This window comes from Ricinus communis, chromosome 4 (assembly GCF_019578655.1).
Source record: "Ricinus communis isolate WT05 ecotype wild-type chromosome 4, ASM1957865v1, whole genome shotgun sequence".
In the NCBI taxonomy this organism is placed as follows: domain Eukaryota; kingdom Viridiplantae; phylum Streptophyta; class Magnoliopsida; order Malpighiales; family Euphorbiaceae; genus Ricinus; species Ricinus communis.
The window spans coordinates 16,105,899-16,129,441 of record NC_063259.1 but is presented as its reverse complement, the minus strand read 5'-3'; the positions used below and the strand labels follow the sequence as shown (position 1 = coordinate 16,129,441).

The window sequence follows — 23,543 nt, the reverse complement described above, 5'->3', positions numbered from 1 at the left end:
AGCTTTTAATGGATGGTAGTTGTTTAAATTTAATTGTTGTTTTGAATTCGAATAATCAGATTCTTAGAAATTTGATTAAACCTTCCTTTTCTAAAAAAGAAATCAGTAAGAAGAAAGTTAGTAAGGTTAGATCGAAAAAGAAGAATGATGTTGTTGAAAAAAATAAAGAAAAAATCAAGTAAGAAGAGGTTGCATGCAACAGTTAGAGATTCTCTGAAGTCGTTAAAGAAAACAGCAATTGTGAGTGAGAATTCTTCACTTAGAAGATCGAAAAGGAGAAAAATTATTGGTGAAGAAGTTGTTCCTGATCTGAAGAAGTCTCAATTTAAAAACATAGAGAAATCTCTATTGACGAACCTGTTTCTCATCCTTTGAAGGTATTTTTTAAAGGTATTTATAAGAAGATGTTATATACTTCTTTCATTTATATGTTTTATTTTTATTTTTTTAGTCTATTTAAAATATTTTTGAAAGATACTACTAAAATATTTGAAATATTTCTTTTATGATTTTTGCATATCAGTATATTTAAATTACACTCTTGATATACATGTGCTTTTTGTTTATAATTTTAAGTTGTTAATAGATAAATTTTTATTAATTTTCATATATTTTATATTTTATTGATTTTGTAGTTGGATTCTTTTAATTTATTTATGGACTTGATTTATTCTTTGAAAAAGATATATTTAAGATAATAAAAAGATATAACATATGAGATAAGAATTTATTATTCTTATGTTGGATTTATAGTTCATTCATTTTGTGGTCGATTTCTTTAGTTTTATTTGAATTTTTATTGGCTATAAAAAAGATACTATTAATATACTAAAATGATGTGATATATCAGTTTACTGTTAAAGTAGCGGAATTTTTTTTGGTTTTGATTCTTCTAGAGTAGGATATCTAAAATATACTCTTCAAATACTACAAAGATACTATATATTTAGATAATATTAAAGTGTTTTAATTTTTTTTGGCTTTTTATTTTTGTATAATATTATATTTAAAGTATACTTCTTTTTTATTTTAGTTTTGTATATAGTATACTGATGATATATTGTTATTTTCTTTTTTCTGTATTTTGTTAATATGTTTTCTTTGTTTGTTATATATTAATAATATATTAATTATATATTTTATGTTGTTTTGTTGTAGAAGTGGGATTTCAAAACTAAACTAGAAGAATATTTTCATGCTAAACTTGGGGTTCTTTTTTAGAAGAATATAATTAGTCACATTAGAAAAAATCTTTCAAAATATCAGTTACAGATGTTTAGGAAGACATGCTTTGGACATTTTTTAGATATGAAGCAATTGAAGCTTTAGCCTCAACTAATTCATTTTTTCTGTTGAGGGAAGTTCATTATGATAGAAATAATGAGCTTTGGGTTTGCATCAATGGAGTTATATTGAGATTTTTTCTTTCTGAATTTATTGTGGTTAGTGAATTGAAATATATTAGTGTTTTAAATAAGTTGGGGTTTGGTTATTCTACTAATGGATTGTTAAAAAAAAATATTTTAAAAGAATGAAATAAATCAATAGACAATCTGTTGAAGAATTTTTCTTAGCAAGAGATGAGAGAATGATGATGTTGATGTGGTAAATATTTTTATTTTATATTTTGTAGAAATATTTTTATTGGTTGCTCCAAAGGTGAAAATTGTTGAAATGCATCATCTTAATATTATTAATAGTGATACTTTCAATGATTATTTTTGGGGAATAGAAATTTTTCATTTTTTAGTTCATTTTTTAAGTCGAAAGAATGATTCTTTGAAAGAGAAAGGTGATGGTTTCTACTGTAGGATATATGGTTGTCTAATTTTTTTTCAAATGTAGTTTTATGGATATTGTAAATATTCTTCTGAAAATCTTATTGTTGATTATGGAATTCAAGTATCACGTATATTAAAATGGGAGGCTTCAACATTTTCAACTTACAACTACCTTGAGTAATCAATTTTTTTTAGCATCTCTTAAGACAGTAATTTTTTTATTTTATTATAATATTAATTTTTTATTTTTATTCTTCTTTTGTTCTATATTTTTTAATAATTGTATTTTGTTTGTTTTGTAGTTATGTTTAAAAACGTTACTGTTTCGATTAAGGAGAAAGAAAATTGAACTTAGAAGGTTTTTTTCAATAAAGGAAAGAAGAAGCTTGATGAGGCCAAAAATGATTTTAATGTTGTTGGTTCTGCTTCATTTACTGGACCTACTTCAACATACTCTTTCATGGTTGAAGTATTAAGATAGTTGGAAATTTTATCAACTAATCAAGATAAGTTGGCAAGAGAAATTTATTTTCATCAAATTACTATGGAAATAAAGATTTCAAAAATTTCTAACTCATTGTCTGATATTAAGTTAAAGTTGCAAAGTGGTTGTTATGGAGCTGGTACTTCAAGCTTTAGTTGTACTTATTTTCAGATACATCAACTGTCTAATTAGATTATTTAAATATATTTCTTGTATATCTTCTTTTATCTTTGTTATTTTAAGTTATTAATATATTGAAAATATATCTATAGTATACCAGTTTCATTATGTTTGAATTTTTTATATTTTAATTTTATTATATACTTTTAGTATTTTAATTATTTTTATGTTTATGTTTTAGACTGGTGATGGACAGTTTGGACATAAGAATGTAGGTGATTATGTTGATGCTGATGATGAAGGAAAGAATTCAAAGAAAAAAATAATGACAATAACATTGTACTATTTCTTTTAATAATTTTATATTTTAATGTTCTAATAAAAAAAATTATTTCTCTTTTACTTTGGTCATAAGATTTATGAATCCATAAATGTTGGAGGTCTTGGTGATGTAATGGAGGTAGATGATGAAAAAGTTGATAAGGTATGTAGTGATTTTTTTTTTACATTAAAAAATACCTCTGAGATATTCATAATATAACATTCATGTTTCCTTTTGTTTATATATAATTTACTTTTTGATGGTATTACAGAGTTATTATTTTTGTTTGCACATCTTATGAAATATTTTTTAAAATATATTTTTATGGAGTACAAAAAAGAAAATAAAATAATGTTAAGGATGTAAATCAAAATGATGATGATGATAATCATGAAGAGGCAAAAGAAGATGATGATGATGGTGATGATGAAGCAAAAGATAATGGTGATGAAGATGAGAAAAAAGATGATGATGATGGTGATGAACAAGCAAAAGATGATGATGGCAATGAAGAGAAGAAAAAAGATGATGATGATGATGATAATAAAAAAAAATGAAAATGCTGAAGATGGAAAGGATAATGATGAAAAAAAAAGAGATTTTTTAATGATGATTCAGATTCTGATGATGATGGTAATGGACCTGATAAAGATAATATTGTCTTAAATGAAGGTAATATTGGTGTTGGGAATATTGAGAAGGATAGTGATAGTAGTGATAGGGGAAATATAAAGACAGTTGCAGAGGAAAGTGTTGTTTAATATACTGAAAAAACTAAAGCAGATGGTGGTAATGTTGATGATTACTCTTATTTTTATTCTACGTATTTTTTGTTAATTATTTTATATATTTTTATTAATTTTTGTTTTTTTATATATTGATATTTTATTTTATTTTAATTTTTTAGAATATTAGTCAAGATTTTAAGTTAAAATTCTGAAAATGGAGGAGCTCAATCTAGTTCATCTTTTTTTTTTGATAATATTGATTCTAAGTTTCTTTTAGAAGTTAACTGTAATACCTAGAAATTTTCCTTTTAATAATAATAATAATATTAGTAATAATTAATAACAAGTTTTATTTAAAATAATATTACTTTATTTTTATTTGATTTAATTGGAATGATTTAAAATAAAATTTCAATGCTAGATAAAAATAAGAGAGTTATTTTTGTATATCTAATTAGTTTGATTTTTCAAGAAAGTAATTAAGTAAATTTCTTGGAAAATAAATTATATTTTTGGTCACTTAATTTTTTTCAAATATGAATATATGAATTAAAATTCTATATTTGAGAGTTATGAAAGAATTAATAAATAATATTTATAAAAGAATTTATTTAGGAATGACGAATTTTAATTAGCTAATGGTGTTGATTTAATTAGGAAATCGTTAGTAAATTAATTAATTAAGTTAAGGGCATTTTGATAATTTTATATTTAAAAGCAAAGGTAAATAAGTAATTCTATATTTTCAATAATTTTAATTTGGGCCAAATTAAATAGTTAGGGGCTTAATTGAAAAGCTAAAGAAAAGTTGAAGGGTTAATCGAAAATTTTGCAATTGTTAGAAATTAAGAAAGTTGAGGGATTAAATGGTAAAGAAGAAAAGTTCATAGACCAAATGTCAATAAGGAAGAAAAGAAAAGAAAGGAAAGAGGAGAGAAGATGGGTGTCGAGGGAAGGGAAGAGAGAGAGAGGAGGTCGGGAAAATTAATGCAGTTTTGGTGGGCCGACTTCCATTAATTAATCGTTGTATATTTGAAGTGTGCTCTGGCAGGTCCTGGACCCGTTATACAGGGGGTAGATGTCCGTAATTTAGGAGAGGTTCTGCCAAACTTTCGGTAGAATTCTTCCGAGTCGAGATTATTAGACAGTGATTCTAGGAGTCTAGGCCTAGGGTTAATTGCCAAAGGTTTTATATTTACTGATCGAATTATTTCCATGATTTGATAAATCTATCACTTCGGCTCACTCCATCCGAGGAGTTAGAGCAGAGTTAGGAGGTCGTCAGAACTGTGAGTTAAAGTCATATATCTGCTTTACATGTGTATCATGCTAAAGTTTTTCACAGCAATTCTGATTAAATGATTTAAGATTTTAATTATTTATTTAATTACTATTTATATATGTATCATTTTCTACATTATGGTTATTGTGACTGTCTATTGACTCGAAATGAGACGGAAGTAGAACATGCCACCTGATGGGTTGCATCAGGACCGAGTGCGCACCGGTATGAATCTGACAAATAGTAAAAGGTAAGTTTTAAAAAGGTAAATTCAGGACTTGCCCTTGTCGAGTTTAACTCTCTAGGGTGAGTAGAGTGAGTTTGCAGGAGTAAAGGTCCTTAGTCGAGCATTGCTCTCTACGCGTCGGCTTTATTAGAAATTTAAATGACTAGACTAGATGTAAGGACCCTGGTCGAGCTTCGCTCTCCGGGCGCCAGTTCTGTTGGAACGAGAGAGCTGAAAGGCTAAGACTGTTTAGTAATAGAGATTAGGGTTCTATTGAAGTACTCCGTCTAGTAGTATATGAAATTTATTTTATAAAAGCATGGCATGACACGTATTTTTTTGCATGATTTAATATTTTATATTAAATTAAATTAATGTGTTATTGAAGTGTTTGTAATTATTTTTGGATATATGATTTTAACTCACTCCCGAGACTGACAGCTTCAATTTAACTGTTTTTCAGGTGTGGTTAGTTTTTCCACAGTTCTTTTCATTTAGCAGCATAATTCCTTCATCTTCGAGTTAAATGTAACTGAATTTAATGGTATGTTGACTTTTAGAATTTCTAGAATCTTCGCAGTAGAAATTTCAGATTTATCATTTTGAAATTTTATGTAAATTCTGGTCTTGCCTATTCATGTTGGTAGTCTACATTCTAAATATGTCGAACCTGATGGTTAAGGGTAATTGTGGATCAGTGCTTTTGGATTGAAATTTGATTAAGTTAGTGAATGGTCAGGCTTACTACGAGGTTCACTGGCCTTACGCCTACTCATTCCCTAGTGCCGGTCACGGACCCACAGATCGGATCGTGACAAAGTTGGTATCAGAGCTTAGATTTAGATTTCCTTTGACCTAGGTTAAGGTTCTTACTACTGCGGAGCTAGGATCAAGTCTGTCTTGTTTATTTTCGATGACTCCGGTGTCTCAGCTTTCACTATTAGAGAGTCTATCTTTTCTTTTCTTATGAGCTTGTCTTGATGCCGTATTGAGAATGAGCGTTGTAGCGATAGCAAGGTCAAAAGTGCGGTAGACTCGTGTCATTTCTCCAAGTGATTAGTGCATACCGGCCTTGGATGTTTCGATTGTTGTTTCGACGGTGGGCACTACAGTTTAGGATTGGTGCATAGCGTAGTTGCAGTCGTGTCATGAACTGTCTCGTTATTGCATCAGGTATCGTCTTAATAGGTAAAGATGAATTTAGTACTTAGAATGTCGAGCAGAGGTTATGGTTGACTTTTGTGGTTGTAAGAAGCATAAGAATGGTGGTTGGTGTATTTTTTTGAGGCGCTCGAAATTCAAAAAAACTTAAGCGAACACTATTTATTTTTCTATGTAGAACAAAGTGTTTTAAATATAATGTTGCGCCCAGTCCCCGAGAACTCATTATGGCATCTCATTGTTAGGCATGCACAATTCCATAACTCATTTTTAGGGCATGCATCATACATCATGCATTGCAACCTTTGGTGATAGGGGGTATCATCACCTGGTGCGCGATATTGTAGAATTTTATATAAAGAAAATGACTAGAGATTTTACGATTTTATAAAGGTGTTTTTCAAGATAATACTAATTTTTATCAGTAATGATTATAAAGTAAATGAACAAGTAAATCTTTCGAAGTAAATTGTGTTAGCTTGGGATTTTCTAGATGACAAACTGAGTTGCCGTGAGAATGAATCTATGGTCCAGTATGCTCCATGTTGGACTATAGCGGAACAGAGGGGACTCTCTAATTTCCAGTCGAGGAGGATTTTTGTGTTAGGATGGCATGGTTTTGTTTCGGTTATCGCAACCAGATGGATTATGTGACGTGAATAATGTGATGTGGATGTTAAGGATATTATGTACGTGTAAGGGACACATCATTAAGAAAGAATTTGGCTAATGGAATTTTGGCAGGACTAGAGTTGGTTCGGATCTTTCATTTCAGAGAAGATTTCTTTTACTTGCGAGCGGCTGCAGACAGCTTTCAGGAAGTCGAAGAGTTGTGCGAACCCAAAGTGGGAGCACGTGGAGATTTGTATTAGAGAGTATGTATTCGTAAGACGTCTCTTATGCAAGAAGTGATGTGGTTTGGTAAGAAAGGCGAGTTAGCCCTTATTGTATGGAACCCTTGGAATTATCGGTAGGATTGGTGAGCTGGCATGCAAGCTGGACTTGCCACTAAATGTTTCTCGCAAGTCAATCTGGTATTTCGTAGATCTGTGTTGAGGAAGTATATTTTTGATCTTTCGCTTGTGTTACAACCTCGGTGTATGGAAGTAAGTGAAGATTTGACTTTCGAAGAGCAGTCAGCTAGGATCGTGGATTCTCAGGTTAGCCAGCTTTGCTATTGAGTTTTGCTAATGGTCAAGGTTTGTTGGTTGAATTATTCTATCGGGGAAAGTACCTCGAGAAGCCGAGCTGGAGATGAAAGGTTCTTATTCTCATTAGTTTCAGTCTTAGTGTGAGCCTTTTATTTTAAAATTTGAGGACGAATTTTTCTTAAGGGGGGGAGAATATAATACTCGAAATTTCTTTTTAATAATAATAATAATATTAGTACTAATTAATAATGAATTTTTGTTTAAATTAATATTACTTTATTTTCAATTGATCTAATTAGAATGATTTAAAATAAAATTTCAAATGCTAAATAAAAATAAGAGAGTTATTTTTCTATATCTAATTAGTTTGATTTTTCAAGAAAGTAATTAAGTAAATTCCTTGGAAAATAAATTTAATTTTTTTTGTCACTAAATTCTCCTCAATATGAATATATGAATTAAAATTCTATATTTCAGAGTTATGAAAGAATTAATAATTAATATTTTATAAAAGAATTTATTTAGGAATGATGAATTGTAATTAGCTAATAGTGTTGATATTAATTGAGAAATAGTTAGTAAATTGATTAATTAAGTGTTAGGGTTAAATTAACAATTAATTTTAGAATAAGGATTAAAATATAATTATTTTAAATTGCGGTTTTTAAATGAAAATTTGTATAATTGGTATTCTTATAATTAAATGTGTCGGTAATGGTATTTTGGTAATTTTACTTTTAAAAGCAAGGGTAAATAAGTAATTTTATATTTTCAGTAATTTTAATTTGACCCAAATTAAATAGTTGGGAGCTTAATTAAAAAGCTAAAGAAAAGTTAAAAGGTTAATTGGGAATTTTGTAGGATGAAATTGTTGGTAATTAAAGAAGTTGAGAGACTGAATAGTAAAGAAGAAAAATTCAGTGAAATACCCGAAATTTTCCTTAATAATGATAATATTAATAATAATTAATAAATGAATTTTTATTTAAATTTTTTATTTTTATTTGGTTTAATGGGAATGATTTAAATACAATTTTGAATTTTAATGCTAGCCAAATAAGGGAGTTATTTTCCATATCCAATTAGTTTGATTTTAGAAAAATTAATTAATTCTTTAAAATATAAATTATATTTTTGGTTATTCAATTTTTTCCCCAAATGAATATATATAAATTAAATTCTATATTTGAGAGTTATGGAAGAATTTGTAAAGGATATTTTATAAAAGAATTATTGGGGAAAATGGCATTTTAATTAGCTAATGGTGTTAAATTTTAATTGAGAAATATTTAGCAAATTGATTAATTAAATTAATTGTGTTAGGACTAAATTGAAAATTTATTTTGGAATAAGGATTAAAAGTGTAATTTTATTAATATGGGATTTTAATAAAAATTTGTATGTTTGGTATTTTTATAATTAAATATGTCGGCAAGGGCTTTTTGGTAATTTTACATTTAAAAGCAAGGGTAAATATGTATTATATATTTTCAATAATTCTAATTTGGCCCAAATGAAATAGTTAGGGGCTTAATTGAAAAGCTAAAGAAAAGTTTAAGGGTTAATTAAAAATTTTGCAGGATGAAATTGTTAGTAATTAAAAAATTGAGGGACTAAATGGTAAAGAAGAAAAGTTCAGGAACCAAAATTCGATATGGAAGGAAAAAGAAAGAAAATACAGAAGAAGAAGAAGAAGAAGAAAAAGAAGAAGAAGAAGGAGAAATTGGAAAGAGAAGGAGGAAGAGAAGGGGGGCGTCAAGGCGGTACGTCGGGGTATCTTGGTGGCCAAAGCATGAGGTGGCGATCGACAAGAGAGTTCGAGGAAGCAGCAACGACTTTCTTACCGCCGTTTCGGGCATTTTCGGCGTCCAATGGCAGCGGGGTCGATCTTGTTTTGATCGCTGAGTTGATGGCTTCCTTTTGGGAGTGGCGCCGTCGGCTTTGGTGGCTGGAGGAGGGAGTTCCGGCGAGGTGTTAGCCGCCGAGTTTTCTGGCTTTTCCGGCGAGCTCCAGCGAGGGATGGATGATCGGAGGGCATATCCGGACTCTCCTCAGCTCAAGCTTTCCAATGGCACCAGTTTCGTGGTGATCGAACTCCATTGAAAATTGATGGCCGAGATTGTCCATAAATCTCATCGGATGATCGGAGGTCGGATCGGAAGCGGGATCATCATCAGCGCTCGTTTCGAGTCCGTTAGTGCGTTCGGATCGTCGATTGGACTCCGGCTGCTGGAGGCGAGTCGACCAAGCGATCAAGCGTCTCGGTGATTCTCTGGCCCGTTGATTTTAGAATTTTTTTGGTAATGTTATGTTTTTATTGAATTGTAAGTAAAAATAACTTTCTGTCGAACTGTCTGCCTTAGGTCGTGATTTGTGATGTGTGGCGAAGTCAGAAAAAATAATGAAGTCTTAGGGACCCAACTCCCATTAAAAATAAATTGTTGAATATTTAAAGTATTTTCTGGCAAGTCCTGGACCCATTTTACTTGGGGTAAATGTTCATATTTTAGGGGAGGTTCTACCGAATTTTCGGTAGAATTTACCCGAGTCGAGATTTTTAGATAGTTAGTCCTAGGAATCTAGACCTAGGGTTAATTGTCAAATGTTTCAACGTTATTGATTAATTGTTTTCCGTTATTAGATAATCCGTCAGTTCGGGTCGCTCCACCCGAGGCATCGGAGTCGAGTTAGGAGGTCGTCAAAGCTGTGAGTTAAACTCATATGTCTGTTTACATGTGTTATGCTGAGATTTTACGAAATAATTATGATTACATGATTTAATTTTTTAATCAGTTATTTTAATCGTTATTTAAATAAGTTTTGTTTTCTACATTATGATTTTATTGTTTCGTGTTGACTCGGGATGGGCGGCTGTAGTACATGCTATTTGATGAGTGCACTGGTATGAATTCGAGACTGATAGCAAAGGGGTAAAAGGGTAAATTTTAAAAGGTAATTTAGGACTTGCCCTGGTCGAGCATTGCTCTCTAGGCTTAGTAGAGTGTGTTTGCCAGAGTAAAGGTCCCTAGTCAAGCATTGCTCTTTGGGCGCCGGCTTATTTGGAAACTTAAGTGACCAAACTGGATTTAAGGTCCCTGGTCGAGCTTCGCTCTCTGGGCGCCAGTCTTATTGGAGTAAGAGAGCTGAAAGGCTAAGAGTGTTAGTGATGACACGTATATTTTTTCATGACTTATTATTTATTTCAAATTAAATAAATGTGTTATGGAAGTGTTGTAAATGTTTTTGGATATATGATTTTAACTCACTCTCGAGATTGACAGCCTCAATTTTACTGTTTTTTTCAAATCTGTGATTATTAGTCTTCCCGCGGCTCTTATTTAGCAACTCGACTCCTTCATCATCGAGTGATGTAATTGATTTGGTATTTGACTTGTAAAATCTTAGATTCTCCACAGTAGAAATAATAGACTTATCAGTTGTAAATTATTGTAGTTTCGAGTCTTGCCTAATTCTACTGGCAGACCGAATTAAATATTTAGAATTTAATAGTTAAGATAAATTATGACATCAGTAATATCATATGAGATTTAATTAAGTTAGTGAGTGTCGGGCTTACTACGGGATTTGATGGTCTTACGCCTACCCATTCCCTAGTGTTGGTCACGGACCCACAGATTAGGTCGTGACATTCAGGGACCAAATGTCATAAGAGAAAGGAAAAGAAAGAAAGAAGGAAGGAAGGAAGGAAGAATAGAGGAAGGAGGAAAGAGGCGTCGGCTTCGATGGTTGGGCGGCGATGGGTGTGCAATCGGGTGCGGCGACGACGGCGTCATCGGCGAGCTCGTTGGTGTTGGTGGCAGCTGTGATCGACGACGGCAAGCATGGGAGCGAGGAAGGTAGTCGTAGCTTTCCTTGCCGCCATGCATGGCATTCCTGGCATCGGTAGCTGCTATTCTTGGTGGCAAACTACTCCACTCAAACTGAGCTTCATTTTGGTGGTGGTAGTGACGCAAATGGTGGCCAGAGTTGGAAGTTTCCGGTGGAGAGAGAAAGTAGGGGCAACCGAGATCTTGGGCGTTTTCCGCCGAGCTTTGGCCAAACGGAGGGCATTTTCAGACTTTCCTCAGCTCCAGCTTTCCAATGGCATCGGTTTCGTGGCGATCAGACTCCATTTGAAAATCGACGGCCGAGATCGTTCGTAAATGTCTCTGGATAATCGGGGGTCGGATCGGAAAATCAGAAGCTGGAATCATCATCAGCGCGCTGTCTCAAGTCCGTAGGCGTGCTCATCCCATCGATCGGACTCCGACAGCTGGAGGCGAGTCGACCGAGTGATCAAGCATCTCGGTAATTTCTCTAGACCGTTGATTTTAGAGGTTGTTGATGAAATTATGTTTTATTTAATTATAATGAGCATTAGAAAAATATTGTGAAGATTGAGTTAAAATAATTAATTGTCGGACCGTCTGCCAATAGGCGTTTTTATGTTGTGTTGCGGAGTCGAGAAATCAATGCAGTTTTGGTGGCCCAACTCCCATTAATTAATCGCTGCATATTTGAAGTATTTTCTGGTAGGTCCTGGACCCATTATACGGGGGGTAGATGTCTGTAATTTAGGGGAGGTTCTGTCAAATTTTTGGTAGAATTCTTCTGAGTCGAGATTCTTAGACAGTTAATTCTAGGAGTCTAGACCTAGGGTTATTTATTAAATGTTTTACTTTTTCTAATTTGATTGTTCCCATGATTAGATAAAACCGTCAGTTCGGCTCGCTCCACCCGAGGCATCGGAGCAGAGCTAGGAGGTCGTCAGAACTGTGAGTTAGTCATATATGGATCGATATATTCTATTTTCATTACTATTAATTTATAAAAGATACTACTAATAAACTAAAAAGATATACATTACATATATTATAATCTTATAAAATTTTAAAAGCTCACACACTAATGCAACTCTTTTTTCAAAATTGAATTAAAATTTAAAAGAATTCATTAATACAAGCAACTCGTTTAATATTTTGTTATAGCATTACATGTATAGTAGGTTTTTGTTATTTTTGTAGAGTTATAAAGCATATATTCTTATATTTAAATATATTGAACTTCAATTGAGAGTTTTTTCTATTTATTTCGATTTTGATATAATTTGATGTAATTTCTTATTAATCTACTATTTTAACTCCAAAAAATACCTGTATTATTAATCAGTTATGAGTTGTGAATTGAAACTTGATTTGAATTCTGTAAACTAATTTTCAGCTACATCATGAACCTGATTTCTTTTTTATTTATGGTGTAATGTTGTTTTTGTTTGATTAATTTATTTTTTTCTAGTTTTTTTCTCATTTTATATGTCAGATTGAAGTTACAAATTTACTACTCTTATAACAGATTTTTTGATTTTATTTTTTGTTTTGTAAGAATTTTAGTTTTAGAAGGGGACAAAAAGAAGCTGGAATTTTGAAAACGATATAAATAATAAAATTAGAGTTGACTTTAAGTTGACACAAAGTTTTAAAAATTTGTAACTTCTTTTCGGTATTTATTTACGTTTTCCTTTTTTTTTTTTTTCTCTCTAAATGGCGTCACCAAAAGAGACCTGATTAGTGGATGTCTGCATGCGTGTTCAAGGCGAATGGTATTTTCCAATCCAACAACGTAAAGGACAAACGAAGCAAGAGCATTACGTTCAACTTAGGATTTTATTATTGTGGAAAACAATAATAAAATAATTGAAATTTGAGCACCTTAGTCAAACATATGTACACCCATGGCTCCTCCAATTAAGTTTTGTGAAAAACAAAACCAGTTCAGTTTGTGAAAAACAAAACCAATGAACTGGTTTTGTTTATAATCCCCAGGATAAATAGTAGTAGAAATAATTTTTTATATTTTGTTAAGATGAAAAATATAGAAAAAAGAAATACAAAATGATAATGCAAGAGAATTTGAAAGGAACAAAAATGAATATTTGTGTCCAATTAAACCGCCACATCTATATTATACTCGTTATATTTTATTTATTATTTATTTGATAAATACTTAAACCAATAATAATCATATTTACTAATTATTTGATAAAGTACTTACACCGACAATCACGTTTACCAACAGAAAAAAAATATCCAAAAAAGCTTTCTAATAAAACCTAAAAGTCTGCATATGACGGTGTTTTTTGTTCAAAACAATTCATTAAATGTTTCACTGAATATTTATATTTTTATGAAGGCTTTTTAAAAATTAAATTAAAATTTTAATTAATTTGTTTGTATGTGTAAATATAAGAAAATATTATCAGTAAATAATTTTTAACTATTGAGTTTCATTCAATTTCTTATTTTTTTTAAGATGAAAAATATAGTAAAGAGAAATGAAAACAATAATGCAGGAGAATTTAAAAAGAATAAAGATGAGTAATTTGTGTCCAATTAAACCGCCACATCTATATTATACTCGTTATATTTTATTTATTATTATTTGATAAATACTTAAACCAACAATAATCACGTTTACTAATTATTTGATAAAATACTTACAACGACAATCACGTTTACCAACAAAAAAAAATGTCCAAATAATCTTTCTAATAAAACCTAAAAGTCTGCATATGATGGCATTTTTTGCTCAAAACAATTCATTAAATGCTTCATTGAAAATTATATATTTTTATCAAGGCTTTTTAAAAATTAAATTAAAAACTTAATTAATTTTTTTGTATGTGTGAGTACAAGAAAATATTATCAGTAAATAATTTTTAACTTTTGAGTTTCATTCAATTTCTTATATTTTTTTAAGATGAAAAATATAATAAAGAGAAATGAAAACAATAATGCAGGAGAATTTAAAAAGAATAAAGATGAGTAATTTGTGTCCACTTAAACCACCACATCCATATCATACTCGTTATATTTTATTTATTATTTATTTGATAAATACTTAAACCAACAATAATCACGTTTACTAATTATTTGATAAAATACTTACACCGACAATCACGTTTACCAACAGAAAAAAATATCCAAATAATCTTTCTAATAAAACCTAAAATTTTGCATATAATGGCGTTTTTTGCTCAAAACAATTCATTAGATGCTTCATTGAAAATTTATATTTTTATGAAGGCTTTTTAAAAATTAAATTAAAACCTAATTAATTTTTTTATATGTGTGAGTACAAGAAAATATTATCAGTAAATAATTTTTAACTTTTGAGTTTCATTCAATTTTTTATATTTTTTAAAATGAAAAATATAGTAACGAGAAATGAAAACGATCATGCAGGAGAATTTAAAAAGAATAAAGATGAGTAAATTGTGTCCAATTAAACCGCCACATCCATATCATACTCGTTATATTTTGTTTATTATTTATTTGATAAATGTTTAAACCAACGATAATCACGTTTACTAATTATTTGATAAAATACTTACACCGAAAATCACGTTTACCAACAAAAAAAAAATATCCAAATAATCTTTCTAATAAAATCTAAAGTCTGCATATAATGGTGTTTTTTGCTCAAAACAATTCATTAAATACTTCATTAAAAATTTATATTTTTATGAAGGCTTTTTAAAAATTAAATTAAAAACTTAATTAATTTTTTTGTATGTGTGAGTACAATAAAATATTATTAGTAAATAATTTTTATCTTTTGAGTTTCATTCAATTTCTTATATTTTTTTAAGATGAAAATATAGTAAAGAGAAATGAAATTGAAAATGCAGGATAATTTAAAAAGAATAAAGATGAGTAATTTGTGTCCAATTAAACCGCCACATCCATATCATACTCGTTATATTTTATTTATTATTTATTTGATAAATATTTAAACCAACAATAATCATGTTTACTAATTATTTGATAAAATACTTACACCGAGAATCATGTTTACCAACAAAAAAAATATCCAAATAATCTTTCTAATAAAACATAAAAGTCTGCATATGATGGCGTTTTTTGCTCAAAAAAATTCATTAAATGTTTCATTGAAAATTTATATTTTTATGAAGGCTTTTTAAAAATTAAATTAAAACTTAATTAATTTTTTTGTATGTGTGAGTACAAGAAAATATTATCAGTAAATAATTTTTAACTTTTGAGTTTCATTCAATTTCTTATATTTTTTTAAGATGAGAAATATAGTAAAAAGAAATAAAAACGATAATGCAGGAGAATTTAAAAAAATAAAGATGAGTAATTTGTGTCCAATTAAACCGCCACGTCCATATCATACTCGTTATATTTTGTTTATTATTTATTTGATAAATACTTAAACCAACAATAATCACGTTTACTAATTATTTGATAAAATACTTACACCGACAATCACGTTTACCAACAGAAAAAAATATCCAAATAATCTTTCTAATAAAACCTAAAAGTCTGCATATGATGGCGTTATTTGCTCAAATCAATTCATTAAATGCTTCATTGAAAATTTATGTTTTTATGAAGGCTTTTTAAAAATTAAATTAAGAACTTAAATAATTTTTTTTGTATGTGTGAGTACAAGAAAATATTATCAGTAAATAATTTTTAATTTTTGAGTTTCATTCAATTTCTTATATTTTTTTAAGATAAAAAATATAGTAAAGATAAATGAAAACAATAATGCAGGAGAATTTGAAAAGAATAAAAATGAGTAATTTATGTCCAATTAAACCGCCACATCCATATCATAGTCGTTATATTTTATTTATTATTTATTTGATAAATACTTAAACCAACAATAATCACGTTTACTAATTATTTGATAAAATACTTACACCGACAATCACGTTTACCAACAAAAAAAATACCCAAATAATCTTTCTAATAAAACCTAAAAGTCTGCATATGATGGTGTTGTTTGATCAAATCAATTCATTAAATACTTCATTGAAAATTTATGTTTTTATGAAGGCTTTTTAAAAATTAAATTAAGAACTTAAATAATTTTTTTTGTATGTGTGAGTACAAGAAAATATTATCAGTAAATAATTTTTAATTTTTGAGTTTCATTCAATTTCTTATATTTTCTTAAGATAAAAAATATAGTAAAGATAAATGAAAACAATAATGCAGGAGAATTTGAAAAGAATAAAAATGAGTAATTTGTGTCCAATTAAACCGCCACGTCCATATCATACTCGTTATATTTTGTTTATTATTTATTTGATAAATACTTAAACCAATAATAATCATGTTTACTAATTATTTGATAAAATACTTACACCGACAATCACGTTTACCAACAGAAAAAAAATATCCAAATAATCTTTCTAATAAAACCTAAAAGTCTGCATATGATGGCATTGTATGCTCAAATCAATTCATTAAATGCTTCATTGAAAATTTATATTTTTATGAAGGCTTTTTAAAAATTAAATTAAGAACTTAAATAATTGTTTTTGTATGTGTGAGTACAAGAAAATATTATCAGTAAATAATTTTTAATTTTTGAGTTTCATTCAATTTCTTATTTTTTTTAAGGTAAAAAATATAGTAAAGATAAATGAAAATAATAATCCAGGAGAATTTGAAAAGAATAAAAATGAGTAATTTGTGTCCAACTAAACCGCCACATCCATATCATACTCGTTATATTTTATTTATTATTTATTTGATAAATACTTAAACTAACAATAATCATATTTACTAATTATTTGATAAAATACTTACACCGATAATCACATTTACCAACAGAAAAAAATATCCAAATAATCTTTCTAATAAAACCTAAAAGTCTGCATATGATGGCGTTGTTTGCTCAAATCAATTCATTAAATGCTTCATTGAAAATTTATGTTTTTATGAAGGCTTTTTAAAAATTAAATTAAGAACTTAAATAATTTTTTTTGTATGTGTGAGTACAAGAAAATATTATCAGTAAATAATTTTTAATTGTTGAGTTTCATTCAATTTCTTATATTTTTTTAAGATAAAAAATATAGTAAAGATAAATAAAAATAATAATGCAGGAGAATTTGAAAAGAATAAAAATGAGTATTCAAATAAAAAAAGTCTATTAAAATCTTAAAGAAAAGTAAAATAGAAATCTTGAAAATTTTTATTCATAATAATGCATTAAAAGTCATTAAAAGTAAAAGACTATTTTAAATATTAGCTTATTTTTAAAAATTTTACAAAAATTCTAATTTAATACAATAAATTTATACATACTTTTTTAAAAAATTTAAAAATTATTATTAAGTACACCATGACTTTTAAATTTCATCATAATTGAATACACCCTCTTTAAAACTAATTTATGATTAAGATAGAGTTTTATTCTAATTTAATAATATAATTAATTTTAAATAAATTTGATATTTAAAAATTAAATTATAATATTAAATTACTAATTTGATTATTAAGCTAAGACAGAATGCTAATAATTAGTTTTTATTAAAATTGAAAAAAAATTAATATAATAAAAAATAAAAAAAAACTGACTTATATATTAAATCAAATTACATAAAATAAAGATAAATAATATTTAATTCTAATTCTTAATATTTATTTTAGGGGTGAACTCACTTTTGGGTTTTGGATTGGACTGCCAACATAACACGAAGATCCTATATTGGATGTAATTTAGTAGATAAAGAATTTAATAAAAATTTATGATGTAGGAAAAAATATAATAATCATAATTAAATTAGCTATTTTAGAAGCAAATAGCTGTGTACTTGTAAATCTGTATCTGCTACTTTGAGAATAATTAATTGCATATTAAATTTAAGAAATGTTCTGAACCTTATAATAGTAGCAGCAAGGACATTCATTGAGTTACTCTTGAAAATTTAATTTAATTATAGCTAATTTTATATAAACTCAAATTTTATATAAATTTAAATATATAAAATTTTATATAAAAGAGATGGCCGAGTGATTCAAGCCGTAGCATTAGAACTGCTGCTATGAAGGCTGAACTGCTATTTAGGCTTTGTTTACCGAGGATTTTAACCTTAATACTTCAATACATAGCATTACTGTTAATTTAGATCAAAAGTACTACAAAACTGGCAAAAGTGTGACTGGAAGATCAATCAAGATGTTATCCATTTGGTCAAGTGTTACTCGTAAATTAGCAGACGAGCCTTAACAAACGAGATAAAGTGCTGCATTTATTAGGGACCAGTACCTAGTAGCTTTTCCAGGACCAGCTCCGTTTATTCTAATGTTTCATAGTTTTAAGAATCATTCAAAAGGAGATCAGAAAACAATTCAGGTAAAAATCCAAAAACAAAGCAGCACACAAAAAATTTGCAATTACTACCACTTAAATGCCAAAGTTCACAAAACAAAATTTAATCACTAATTTCAAGCTGCAAATATTACCAGTCTTCTTCACTGAAGGTATCATAAAAGAAAAAGTCTCAGACAGCCTAGTTCATCCTCCTGATTAGCTCATTGATATAATCTTCTCGGTTTCCAGCATCACCGCCTTCCACGTAGTGATTTCTCTTCTTCTTCAAACCTTCCAGAGGAGCCTTGAGCTGGAATGGCCACAGGAAGTTGTTTGCCTCCTTGAAGTGGGGTCCAACAGTCAGAATTTCATGGATAAGATCCTCCATGCAAATGATTCCATGCTTGCCCAGAACCTGCAGTTGTGAGTTCGTAGGATGAGCACTGATCTTCATCAGCAAACAGATCCCAAAAGATCAATATTACTGATTGAAAACACATTCGAACTACAAACCTGCTCAACAATTGAATTGTCAGTCAATGCAATTCTCTGCTGGTTCACTTTTCCATAGCCCCTCTTGTAAATCAATTCTTTGACACTCTTCAAATTAGGGTATCTAAAAAGCAATGTATACAAGTTATGAGTTTGAGAAATCACACAGATTGCACGTCTCGTATTAAAGGTGAACTATTACACATGCACAGAAAGAGAAAAAGAGCGCACCCATATGTCACATAGGGCTCAACTCTATGCAGCATGTTCACAGTTGCCTTGTTTACTTTTAGGAAGACGCCATTGAATATCTGAAACCACAAAACCAGCATTCTTAATTATTGAAATAATTAAAGGAACAAGCACTAAGAAAAAATTATCTAAAGCACAAGGAAGAAGAAACATGAAAATGATGCAAAAACTGTCCACAACACACAAACTCTACATATGCTAACTGAGACAGAAACAGCATTCTTACTGCATTAAGGCACTAACTATATCATGATTACTGTGAGGACTGCTATGGGTTATCACAGAAAACATTTAAGCAGAAGTGCTTATAGAAATAAGTTTCCTTAAACCAGCATGTCAATGAAAAAACATAAAACAGTGAAACTACAACCAGCATCCAGGGGCCTGGAATTCTATGCTCATGTTACTACTCAGCGCACAAGACATCAGACAGACTCTGACTTCCAACAAGCCAAGAAACCTACTTGGTATCTCAAAAGCACAAAATCTTCCAAAAATTCAAGAGGTCCACAGCCTCATACATACCTTGATACACAGGAATGAGGGACCACAACTTACAGATGTAACAGCATCAGTCCTTGGCCTCATTATTTGTTCAACCAAATCTCAATCAGACATGCGACAGTTGTATGCTTAAAATATAAAATTCTTAGAAGTTTAACAGAAATTGCAATAAACTAATTAGAATTCAAACTTACACATACTGCAATAAGTTCTAAGCTGCATTGAGATTTTAGGAAAACTTAAACCCATTCAGAATTCCCAAAAGCCATTCAGAAGGGCAAACACTTGCATTCTTAAAAGCATGATTCTTCTATTATTCCCATGACTGACCACAACCACCCTCGATCTCCAACCCAAATAAGGAACACGATAGCATCCAAAGTTATCCAGCATATACAATTCATAGAAAAGAAGCTATACTATCTAAAGTAGGGCCAGAAACACAAGGGAAAGGTAAATATTAAGCCAATCAACTCTATAAATTAGACAAACTCAACAAGATAGTTAACACTTGGATAAAATGGTCAAAATTTCAAAGGAAGTCCAGTCACTTTCTTAAACATTAAAACTATAGAAAATACATCACAATACCGAATGGCAAAAAACAACAATATCATTGCCAAAAACAAATGGGCATTCTTAAGCAAATCAACTTCCCCCACCCACCCCATTGCCACAATCCTCAAACAGACTGAATGATTCAAAGTTACCACGGAAATGCAATTCATACACAATTTCATATGAAAATAAAACACATACAAATAAAGAAATACGAAGCACCAATAGCATATCAACATAACAAGTATAAAAGTTAAAATAAAACCAAATTTTATCGAATATAATTGCACAACAGCAATGAGAATGTTCGATAATCACCTGTCTCAAACGCAGCAGCTGTAAGATCTTCCTGGTCTTTGGGTCAATAGCATTAATACTGAGAGTTTCAGCATAAAAATGTCAATCAAAATTTCACAGAATAAGATAGTAAGACAATAAAAGAAAAAGAAAAAGAAAACGAGAACATACCCACGAATCCGGATGATAAACAAAAGCTTAGCTTCAGGGTTAACATAAAACCCTCCTTTCAACTTAGCCTCACGCTTAAGCTGAATCACCTCCTTTTGCTATATCAAAAGAAAATGCGGTATTTAAGTCAGCAGAAACGCAACATTAGAAACCCAAATGGAAATAACATTATTAAAGAGAAACGACGATTGCTTCGTCAAAACGATCAAAGTATAAAACCTGCTGATCATACTCCTTGGCATATTGCTTAGCTCTGTTAAAAATCAACTTGCGGCTTTCCTTAGCTATCTTTTTTGAGGCTTCTAATTCTTGTTTCTTAGCCAATGCCCACTCCTCATTTCTCTTTGTTTTCTTCAAGACGGATTCTGGCACAATTTTGACTTCCTCGCTCCCCATTTCGGTCTCTCTTCTGAGACTTGTTTCTTTGGTTCTTTGAGATCTCTGGAGGTGATCTTGAGAGAGGGGGAGCCGCTAAACCTTCTAACAGAGTCTAAAATATAGTGGAACTAGGGTTTTTTCTGCTATGAAATGGACGGCCGATAGTTGCTCTGCGTCTTTAAGACTAATCCTAGCCTTTTGTTTATAACAATATAGTTTTCTTAGCATTATGGGCCTTCCTTTGGCTCTAAAAATCTTTAAACCTGTTTGGGTCTTCAGGATTATTTCTTTAGAGGAATTCGCATATTTTGTGACATTAAAAAAAGTCATAATATATAATAATATATATATATATATTCTCTAAATTAAAAAAAAAAAAAAGATTTATAATCTAATAACATAGGAGTTGGCGCAATGTGTAGATGCAATTAATATCCTTAAATTTATTTTTACATACTAATATGTAAAATGGTAAAGTTACTTTTGAGTCTTAGCATCTCTTCTTATTAGAAAGTTAATATATTTTTATCAATTAAAAATAAAATCTTATTAATAAAATAAAATTTTAAAGGATAAATATCATTAAGATACACACTCCACGAGCAAGTTACTTATAGACATTTTTTTTATTTTTTATTTTTGTTGAAAAAGAATAAATAATAATTTTAAAAGAAAAAAGAATCTAGAGAAATATCGTTATAAAAAAAATATACACTTAAAAATCAAGTGGAGAAAGGAACATATTTAAAATACTTAGGTTATGTTTGATAGAGCGTAACGAAATGTAATATAATCAATTAAGTAATGAAATCAAAGAAGTAATAGAATGAATATATTCATCATTTATTACCATGTTTGGTTATAATAAAAAAAATATGTAATGTAATAATAATTTTTATTATAATATTTAATTTATTTATAATAATTAGTATAGAAATAAAAAATTAAAATAAATTATTTAAAAATAATATTAAAATAATATTTTTTTTTTAAATATCGGTCACCGGAATCTGGTCACTAATCGTCGGCATTTGGTCATCGATCACATGAATCCGGTGGTTGGAGGTGTTTAAATATATTGATAAAAAATAAATATAAATATAAATATATTATAAGTAATTATGATTACGTAGATTTTGTATGTATTGAGCATTACATCAAATTAAAGATAATTGATTACATTACATAAAAAAAATTAGTAATCAAACAAAATAATAAAGTATATAATGTAATCAATTAAAATGGTGTTATGCTTCATTTCATCATATTAACCATAGCCTTGGTATCGAAGGGAGAGTATCCTACATGAGCTAGTAACACTTTTTATGTTCTGAACTTTAGATTGATTTGTATTCTTTCCTATCTATCACCATTAGTTGATTTGTATTCTTTCCTATCTATCACCATTATCTTTAAGATTGGCAGGGACTGATAATAGTTGACTTAGAAAGCCACCAACTAGCTAACTAACTACCTAAGGATAGTTTCATAAAAATATTATATGACATATCAATTGGGTAAGAGTTTAAAAAAATAATATGAAATAATTTAACATTTTCTCCACTACTTCTATTCACGTAAAAATCTTAATTATAGGTTAAATTTGCTTCAATTATTAGCTGAAACATATGCCTAAATCGACTTCAATAAAGAAAAAGAAGAATGTGGTTTGTGATCTACGTCCTTAGGGCTAAGGTTACTTTTGGGTTTCGACTTCGATTAGTGACGTAACATTGAAGACTTTTCTAGGAAAATAAGCGTTCCTATTGAAAGTAGTTTAGTAGATAAAGATTTTAATAAAAAAAGTATAATATAGGAGAAAAAAAATTAACAATCATAAATTAGAGTCGTTATATTATAAGTAAATTTGTGTAATTATGGATCTATGTTTGTGACTCTCAGAATAATATATATATATATATGTTTTGATATGTATGCTTAATATTTTATACATAAATGTGTACTTACTTTTGACACATTTGATTCAGGTTTATGTGTAGTTTTATAATTTGTTTATTAATTTATTGATTTATAAGTTACATTCCTAATTAAATACTAACTCTAATTCTAAAAATAGCATATTAATTGTATTCTAATATTGTATTAACTAATAAATAATTTTTTAATCAGATAATGATACTAATTCTATTATAAGAAATAGTAAATTAATTATATTTTAATATTATATTAACTGATAAATTAGTTCTATAATTAGATAATAATTATAATTTTAAAAATAATATCTTAAATTATATCTTTAATATTATATTCAATAATAAATTATTCTAATATTATATTAACTAATGAATAGTTCCTAATCAGATAATAATAATATTTCTATCTTAAGAAATAGCATATTAATTATATTTTAATATTATATTAACTAATAAATTAGTTTTGTAATTAGATAATAATTTTTATTTTAGAAATAATATCTTAAATTATGTTTTAATATTATATTTAATAATAAATTATTATTTTAATTATATAAGAAATTTTTAAT

The 23,543-nt window shown here is 28.8% G+C and overlaps 1 protein-coding gene across 1 annotated transcript; it reads right to left on the bottom strand.

Annotated features, from left to right (window-relative positions):
* Nucleotides 1-18,431: 18,431 nt before the first annotated feature.
* LOC8259836 (60S ribosomal protein L7-4) lies at nucleotides 18,432-21,187 on the bottom strand. The gene is made up of 6 exons (XM_002524091.4): nucleotides 20,882-21,187; nucleotides 20,663-20,760; nucleotides 20,513-20,570; nucleotides 19,112-19,191; nucleotides 18,902-19,004; nucleotides 18,432-18,803 (listed from the first exon to the last, which is right to left on the bottom strand). The coding sequence occupies exons 1-6, from the start codon at nucleotides 21,056-21,058 to the stop codon at nucleotides 18,588-18,590; spliced, it is 732 nt and encodes a 243-aa protein (XP_002524137.1). The 5' UTR covers nucleotides 21,059-21,187; the 3' UTR covers nucleotides 18,432-18,587.
* Nucleotides 21,188-23,543: the final 2,356 nt, after the last annotated feature.

What these genes read in the sequence shown, in the direction of transcription:
- LOC8259836 (XM_002524091.4), bottom strand. Translation starts at nt 21,058, where the DNA reads ATGGGGAGCGAGGAAGTCAAAATTGTGCCAGAATCCGTCTTGAAGAAA. An exon ending in TTTATCATCCGGATTCGTGG is followed by an intron (nt 20,571 to 20,662) that starts GTATGTTCTCGT and finishes TGAAACTCTCAG; the next exon opens with TATTAATGCTATTGACCCAA. An exon ending in AGCTGCTGCGTTTGAGACAG is followed by an intron (nt 19,192 to 20,512) that starts GTGATTATCGAA and finishes TTGTGGTTTCAG; the next exon opens with ATATTCAATGGCGTCTTCCT.